A 9439-nucleotide genomic window follows, 5' to 3' on the forward strand; every position below is an offset into this window, starting at 1 on the left:
ATCTACAGGTCAGGACTCTATAGTTTACACTCATCTACATGTCAGGACTCTACAGTTTACACTCATTTACAGGCCAGAACTCTGCAGTTTACACTCATCTACAGAACATGACGATGCAGTTTACACTCATCTACTGGCCAGGTCTCTGCAGTTTACACTCTTCTACAGGTCAGGACTCTGCAGTTTACACTCATCTACAGGCCAGGACTCTGCAGTTTACACTCATCTACAGGTCAGGACTCTACAGTTTACACTCATCTACAGGCCAGGACTCTGCAGTTTACACTCATCTACAGGTCAGGACTCTACAGTTTACACTCATCTACAGGTCAGGACTCTGCAGTTTACACTCATCTACAGTAAGGACTCTACAGTTTACATTCATCTACAGTAAGGACTCTACAGTTTACACTCATCTACAGGTCAGGACTCTACAGTTTACACTCATCTACAGGCCAGGACTCTGCAGTTTACACTCATCTACAGGTCAGGACTCTACAGTTTACACTCATCTACAGGCCAGGACTCTGCAGTTTACACTCATCTACAGGTCAGGACTCTACAGTTTACACTCATCTACAGGCCAGGACTCTGCAGTTTACACTCATCTACAGGTCAGGACTCTACAGTTTACACTCATCTACAGGCCAGGACTCTGCAGTTTACACTCATCATCAGGTCAGGACTCTACAGTTTACACTCATCATCAGTCTATACAATAAAAACAGATTTAAACCATAATAGCTGTTAAAAGGTGATGTTTTAATGTTTATTTTTGTGTAATTGTATTATTTATGATAAAAAGAAACCAGTAAATATGCATCATTCACTACTACAGTCTCAGTTTAAGATGACCACATGTAGTGGTGTCCTGATATTTATTTATGATAAAATGTTACAACAATATGTATCATGCTGTATATTTGATTCAATACAGTCGAAGGGGCTGTAGGTCCATAAAGAAGGAGAGCCAATTTGTTCTAAATAACCATATATATATTAAAGTAATTGTGTAAAGCTTAAGTTCTAACTCAGTCAGTACTTGGCATAGGGAAATATACAAACTAAGGTAACTGTACTCCTACTAAGTTGGAGAAAAACTGGTATCGGGACACCCCTACCATTAAGTATGTAAAGTTTTATGTGTTTATTACAGCAGGATGTCACTTGATAATGAAATAGCACCAAGGTAAGAGTATAAAATGGTACAACTTCACCTGCCCCTACATAAAACTGGTTTATCTCTTKAATTTGGAAGCTTTTTATATCAGCTAAGAGTTGGATGATTCAATAATAAAAACTGTCTTCAGAAATCACTCAAATATGAGTAAACATTAAGCACTTTGAAATCCTTTCAGAAAACCTGAAATTTCACTCAAAACCATTATAAAGACTAGAATAAAGTCAGGAAAGTATAAAGACATGAGAGACGAATCAAGACTTTTGCACAATACTTTATACTGTATATTTTAATAAAAGTATTATAGTACAAACACCCATAGTCAGATAAGTTTGAGCCTAAAACTTCAAATTTCTAAAAAATTTAAAAGATGAACMCCACTAATAAATCACAGCACCAGGGTACAAAACTGATTGCACAATACTACAGAAATATTGCAGTATATAATCAAAGTATATTTGTAACACAAAGGCAGCTGGTCAGAGGATAAGTTACTAAACCTCCCTCCAACACACACTTTCATACAGCATATCTCTTAGATGATCCATTGMGGGTTTAGATGAAGCATTATGTTGAGCCTAGGCTTTTTTAAGTTACGTCATTCCCATGAAGGTGTGGGAATATATCTGAAACCAGGTGAAGATGTGACGATCAGTGAGCAGAGCCATGTTTTCATCAAAACGAGCACTACACATGTGGTTGCWTTGAGTGTTGATGGACACATACAGAAAAGAACAAGACTGTGTCTTTGAGGATATGGTGAAATCAGATGATCTGGGATCAAGAGAGGAACTGGTTCTGGATGAAGAAGTCAGATATGGAGGACTGTGTGAGTGTAGTACAGGACATGTAAACACATGGATTTAAAGAAGGCATATGCAAAATTCTTTTTTAGAGCCATTAAATACATTGTGCTACGTGAGTGTGGGATTGTGGGTCTGTTGTTACGGGACATTATGTCTCTATACAAGCAGTGGTCATGAACTTTGGGTAGTGACTGAAAGAACAAGATCGCAGATACAAGCAGTCAAAATGAGTTTCCTCTGCAGGGTAGCTGAACCCTCCCTTAGAGATAGGGTAAGAAAGTCAGTTATCTGGGAGACTCAGAGTAGATCCAAAGGATCACCTCCACATCCAGAGGAGCTAGTTAAGGTGGTTTGGGTATCTAGTAAGGATGCCTTCTGGATGTCTCCCTAGAGAGGTGCTTCAGGCATGTCCAACTGGAAGGAGGCCCAGAGGAAGACCCAGGACAGACTGGAGAGACTATGTCTCTAGGCCAGGGGTTCTCAAGCCATTTGGGACTGAGGACCCCTTACAAGGGCGAAAAAAAATTCCAGGGACCCCCTCAAAAATCCCCTGCTGTTTTAAAATATAATTTACAGTCATTTCAACCCCTAAATGTCATGGGAATATATATTTTTATTAAGTTTATTATGTTTGTTTTATTAGTTCATTGTTCTCCATGCATTTTTAAAAATAAAAACCAAATTAACATTTTAGTAAAGATGTTTGAGGACCCGCAAGATACCTCTCGTGGACCCCTGGGGGTTCAGGGACCCCAGTTTGAGAACCYCTGGGCTGGCCTGGGAATACCTTGGAGTCCCCCCAGAAGAGCAGGATAAGGTGTCTGGGGAAAGAGAGGTCTGGGCCTCCCTGCTCAAGCTGCTGCCCCTGAGACCTGACTTCAGATAAAGTGGAAGATGATGGATGGATGGATGGATGGATGGATGGATGGATGGATGGATGGATGGTTGGATGGATGGATGGATGGATGGATGGAAACATGTTGTGTACTTGGATTCTCTAGGAGTGTAAAAACTTTGCGTTTGTCCTCTCACAGATCTACAGAGATATCTTGACATTCTTTTTGTGTCATATTTTTCAACTCGTTCCATTTTCTCTATTCTCTATGATGTTTTCTGAACCATTATGTCAAATTATTTGTCACAACATTTCTRAGGGTGTACACACGTGGAAAAAAGTGCTCAATGACGTCAATGTGAGCTGTAGTGAGAAGTGGAAGAGAGCCTRGAGAGGTGGAMGTAYACTCTGGAGTGAGGAGGTGGGACAGACAGAAGATGGACAGAACAGAYGTGACTAAGTGGGAGACAGGACCAGTGAAGCTAAGAGGTCCTGGAGGTGGATGAGAGTCAACCGTTCAAATCAACAGGCAGAGGTGAAGATGAAAGAGCGGGCAGGGTGGAGTGGTCAGACACTACTGTTAGGGTGATACGTCAGAAGAATAGCTTCAAGAGTGAAATGAAAGGTTTATAAGATGGTAGTGATGCTTTTCATATATGATTTTGAAGACAGTGGCTCTGACACAAAATCAATAAATAAATAAATAAATATGATARCATAATGATATGGTTTTTGTGTTTAAAAATATTTTTGATCAGTTAAGCATTTATTGTAACATGTGAAATATTCTGACGGTGATAAAACAATAATGAAGGATTGGAACAAACTAGAATAAATGTATTAACAAAGCATGAACATCCTGAATGAACGCACAGAGAGAAGTGTTTTTATAAAGTTCTGCTCCACACAGATGGAGGAAAGCTGGGCGATGTGGAGGAGAACGTTCCCAGTAAAAGAAAGCAGTGCCTGTTCATGTCAGCTCTACTTCACCAGGAGCAGCTCCATGTTTGAAACACAGCACAAACTGCCAGATGAAAGAAACACCCGCTTCAGTTCTGGGACTGGAAATGTGAAGTGAAATGGAGCATCAAATGTTATACAGCACACTTTAAAAAGATATTGTTCACATAGTATCTATTTTCACATGCTGCTCATCGTGTCACACTGTGTTATCATCTGTGGACCGCACGCACTGAATGTGGAGATCACACAACATGCTTTTTACTGAGGATATTGTAAAGAAAAACMAACAAGTGCTCAGAAGCACCAACAACACACTGCATATAGAACAAAAACAACAACATGGCCTCACATTCAACAGCAGCAAACCTGTTAAAATACACACACACAACTGAAGTGTGAGCTCGTAACAACACACAGCAGATATCACTGACAAGTCAAAACTAAATTAAAAGCCAATGAAACTTGGAGTCTAGTTTCCCACAAGAGAAAAGACCCACACTAATCTTTAAGAGGATGATAGGGATGTAAAACTCAGTTTTGGGTCTCATTTGTATAATTTAGTCAAAGAAAGTTTAAAAGTGCTGCAGTAGAGATGAAATATGCTGAGGCAAGGCRCGTGTCAAAGTAATGGATGCTCAGGAGTCAAGAGATCTGTTAGGTGATGGTCTGCTCAAAGTGTGGATTTAAAGAGTGTTTATGATCAGTATTTCATCTGCAGTGGACAGCAGGCAGGGTGAGCTCAGTTTAGAAAAACCCATGGACTGAGTCAGGCTAACAGCTAATCAGAGCTGGAACCATTTAGCAGCAAATTCCACCTGCTTCAGATGTTATCATCCATGAAATGGATGTTATTAGGTGTTATCAATTCCCTAAAACGGCTTCAGAACGTCCCACCTGTGCCGGTTAGCAGGTTCCCCATCCCATAGAATGGTTTCTGATTGTCAGCTGGTTAATATGAGGCATAAAACCACTATCTGGTTAATATGAGGCATAATAAATGGTTAGTATGAGACATAAAGCCACTAAGGTTAACTATAGAGCAAATGACATGGTTAGCGCTAAAAACACTGCCCTCGAAAAGTTGTTTATTGTGGTTAAGTACAGCGGGTAAAATAAGTATTGAACACRTCACCATTTTTCTCAGTAAATATATTACTAGAGGTGCTAATGACATGAAATTTTCACCAGATGTTGGTAACAACCCAAGTGATCCATACATACAAAGAAATCAAACCATAAATGTCCAGAAATGAAGTTATTTGTAATAATGTGGAATGGCACAGGGAAAAAGTATTGAACACACTTACTGAAATTTATCTAATACTTTGTACAAAAGCCTTTGTTGTCAATGACAGCTTCAAGAYGCCTCCTGTATGGAGAAACTAGTGGCATGCATTGCTCAGGTGTGATTTTGGCCCATTCTTCCACACAAACAGTCTTCAAATCTCGTGTAATACTGGGAGAATATAGTCTGGTCAGATGAGACCAACATTGAACTGTTTGGATGCCAGAATACACATCATGTTTGGAGGTCAAATGGCACTGCACATCAGCCCAAAAACACCATACCAGCAGTGAAGTTTGGAGGTGGGAACATCATGGTGTGGGGCTGTTTTTCAGCATATGGTACTGGCAAACTTCAAATAATTGAAGGAAGGATGAGTGGAAAAATGTACAGAGACATTCTTGATAAAAATCTGCTTCCATCTACCAGGATGATGAAGATGAAACGTGGCTGGACATTTCAGCAAGACAATGAGCCCAAACACAAAGCCAAGGAAACTCTCAGTTGGTTTCAGAGAAAGAAACTAAAGCTGCTGGAATGGCCCAGCCAATCACCTGACCTGAATCCAACAGAAAATCTATGGAAAGAACTAAAGATCAGAGTTCATAGAAGAGGTCCACGAAACCTTCAAGATTTGAAGACTGTTTGTGTGGAAGAATGGGCCAAAATCACACCTGAGCAATGCATGCCACTAGTTTCTCCATACAGGAGGCGTCTTGAAGCTGTCATTGACAACAAAGGCTTTTGTACAAAGTATTAGATAAATTTCAGTAAGTGTGTTCAATACTTTTCCCCTGTGCCATTCCACATTATTACAAATAACTTCATTTCTGGACATTTATGGTTTGATTTCTTTGTATGTATGGATCACTTGGGTTGTTACCAACATCTGGTGAAAATTTCATGTCATTAGCACCTCTAGTAATATATTTACTGAGAAAAATGGTGACGTGTTCAATACTTATTTTACCCGCTGTGTTTTTTTGTTCTTTTATAGATAAAATCCTGTTTGTTCATGTAAAAGGAGCATGAMTACAAACCTGTACTTTGACCAAACCATGAGGAAACTGTTTCCCTTCCTGCTTCAACTTCTGAGCATGTAGTTCAGTATTATAATACAGTATATGTCACCTTTATACAAGACAACAAGCTGATAAAGAGCCAACATCTTCAATAACGGACAGATAAAACACTCCATATTGGAATTAAACTTGTTAGTTTACCTAAAAGAACAACATCAAAGCATCTATCAATGGAACTCACATACAGTATGTTTGGTTTTATGTTAAGACTTTAGGCTCAAATTATAATTAGAAAGCTGTGATCAATGTAACATCACCTGGTTATTTACATGAAACTTTTTGAGTATTTGCAAGTGCAAATTGGATAACATGTAATGTAATATTTAAATAAAAGTTATCACAGTGATTAGAACTGTTGCCTCTCAGAGAGAAGGTGGTAAGGTCACTTCACTGGGTGCAGTTTGCATGTTTTTTATCTGGGTAGTCTAGTTTCCTCCCACAGACCAAAAACATGCATGGTCTGCCTGGTTCACACTTCCAAGATAACTGTGCTGATTTCTGGCCCAATTTTGTCCTTCTGACAGTCTAAGGATGCTCCAACTATCATGATGGCTCTATAGATAATGGTAGCAGATGTTCCTGCCATGTGTGGTGTGTTCAGGTGATYTAGTTGGTTCAGAMGGAYGTCAGGAACTCTSATCTCTGGGATRTTCAACATGTTGGACTGTCTTGGTCCGATATCTCAGTGYGTGTGGTGTTCCCCGAGAACAAACGAGCTGCAGCCTGTTGAATGTGACATGTAACCAATGAGAAAGTGAGGTGATGTAAACACAGAKAGTAATCTAAATTACAGAAGACAACACAATGGCCACGGTCTGGTGGACAATGCTTCTTCCTCGTTAGTCGTGTTTGTTTACTCTGAACTCACGTTTGATTTCCAGAGGTATCACAGGATTTCCTGTCTGAATGTAGGATCAAACCTGTTATATATGGTTTAAATCATCATGTATGGATCTCCCAGTCTTTGAAAATCAGCCAACAATTCTAAAATCTTGCCATGTGAACCAGAGTTTATGTCCATAGATAACTCTATAGTGTCCCTAGAAGTGGGTCAGATTGTGAATGGTTATTGGGCTCTATGTTGTCTTCTGATGGACTAATAACTCATCCATGATGTTTGCTGTCTCTCTCTATCAGAAGATACTGACTTTACAAATGTTCTCATCAAAACTCATCTTCAAAAGATCAGAAGTTTCTCCAAGAGAACCTAACGGTGCACATTCTATGAGCCTTACCTGAAGCACATTCATCTTCATTTTTACAGACTTGTGTGTAAACTAAATACCATCAAACATCAGAACATGGTTTGACTCCTGAAAGTTCTCTTCAGAACCCATGATGTGCTCTCTGTCAGTGCCAGTATTCTGTGAGGAGAGTTTTAAAATAAACCTGATGCTGGGTTGTTTTATGGGACCATCCAGCCATGCAGGGGTTCCTACCTGTCACTTTGAGTTGAGTTGTTCGTCGCACCACTCTGGATCCATACTGCAACTCACAGGTGTAGTTTCCCCCATCTCCCTCCTCTATCTCAGGAATCCAGATATGTGTGGTGTTGATGAACAGGGAGCTTCTCCACTCCACTCGCTCACACTCCTAACAGGTGACACAGACAGAAGGGCCTCAGTCACAGCTGTGTACAGGTGACTTCCTGTGTGCTGTTCTGGGACTGGGTTGTACCTTGTACCAGGTCATCTGTGGCTGTTTGTAAGGAGCCAGGTAGTCCTCGATGTCAGGGCAGTGGATCATTTTGCTGTGGGTTATCTCAGCTTTCTCCAGATGGCGGATTTTGCTGCTGTAGCACTTCCCCTCATCGCTCTCCTCCACCGTCATTGACATGGACACTTTCATGCAGTATGTTGAGTTCCTGCAGAGACACAGCACAAATAACAAAGTTTAAAGCTTCTTTTAAAGCTTAAACTACAAGGCATACACAAAACTGATTTCAGTTCCAGGTGTAAAGTGTATGACCTTTAAAAAGAGCACAAACTGAACGTCTGCACTTCCAAGGTGAGTCGAGCACTCTCAAATCAATCTGAGTGGGTTTGTTTTCAGCTGATTTGTTTATCCATCCATGGGTTAGCCACAACAGTGACATGACTCATTTCTCCATTTGCCCAACACACACTGTGTGTGAAACAGCCTAAATGCTATTTTCATGGGTAGAATACTGTGCAGACCTTCAAGCATTGTTGTGTGTATTTGTGGTAAATTATGGGCCTCTGGTAACACAGTATTTCATGGACATCACCAAAGTAAATGGCTTTCAGAAGAAATTACATGTTGTACAAGCTCTAGTATACATAAAAACATGTGGTTTGATGAGAAAAAGAAACTAACAGAAGATGATTGGACAATCATTGCCAGTCAGCTAACACTGTGTTTGTCTGTTAGCCTGACATTTTGAGATATGACATGAGGTCATGCAGGACCTGTTTTTCTCAGTGTTTGATTGAAACAAATACCAGTTGATTGTTTCTCAACACAAAAAGATCTGGCCTAAAACTTGGACATTAAGGCAGCAGGTAATATGCATTACTTCAGGGAATTCATGTCTGATGACCAGATATGAGTGTAAGACCTGATAGATCAGTCAAATTTAAATAAAATGTATAGTAACAAGAAGGAAAATCTAGCAACACTCAAAATGAAGAGTAGCTGTACCATACAGTGACTCCTGCCATCATGTGCAGTAGAAGCAGAATAAAATCCAACATTGTTACTTTTAATTAGGACTGGAAATGTAACTTGGCATGTTTGGCATTATTCTAGTGGACTGACACACTTTCAGAACTTTTTATTTCACCATCAGGTTGGTGACTCATCGAACCATGGCACATTCACTTACATACTTTGTGTTATGTGGGAGCTCAACATGCTGACACCAGCACCACATACTGCAGAATACTGAGCAACGAAAGTGTTCACTACTCAGTTTTTACTCATCTTTCTTCCTCTGCGTATGGGAGAGTTGTGGAGGTGACAGGTCCCAAAGTAAAAACCCAACGTCCCTGTCCCCAGTTTATCCTTGGGGGTGGGGATTACAGGTTGATTCCTCCAGAAGGTCCTGAGTGTACCCCACTTCTATCCAGGACTGGGTTCTTTCCTCCCATGAACCAAAATCAYATGTTAGCTTAATTAGTAACATGTGAGAGTGGGAATGGTTGTTTGTCTTCATGAGGTCTCTGTGACATGCCACTTGTCCAAGGTGTACCTCACCTGTCACACACTAGCTGTGTTTCCATTACAAATGTGCACACAACTTTGTCGATATTCTGTTAATGTCGAAAA

General features: G+C 40.2%; 1 protein-coding gene across 1 annotated transcript in view; it reads right to left on the reverse strand.

The window, feature by feature from the left end:
* Nucleotides 1-9439, reverse strand: part of LOC106536780 (X-linked interleukin-1 receptor accessory protein-like 2) — a gene marked incomplete at both ends in the record, with an annotated part of 25335 nt that overhangs the window by 14049 nt on the left and 1847 nt on the right. Inside the window, 2 exon segments of the mRNA XM_014034107.1 lie at nucleotides 7591-7744; nucleotides 7829-8015. Of these exon segments, the coding sequence (XP_013889561.1) occupies nucleotides 7591-7744; nucleotides 7829-8015 (341 nt within the window).

Source organism: Austrofundulus limnaeus, unplaced genomic scaffold, assembly GCF_001266775.1.
Source record: "Austrofundulus limnaeus strain Quisiro unplaced genomic scaffold, Austrofundulus_limnaeus-1.0 Scaffold1970, whole genome shotgun sequence".
NCBI lineage: Eukaryota > Metazoa > Chordata > Actinopteri > Cyprinodontiformes > Rivulidae > Austrofundulus > Austrofundulus limnaeus.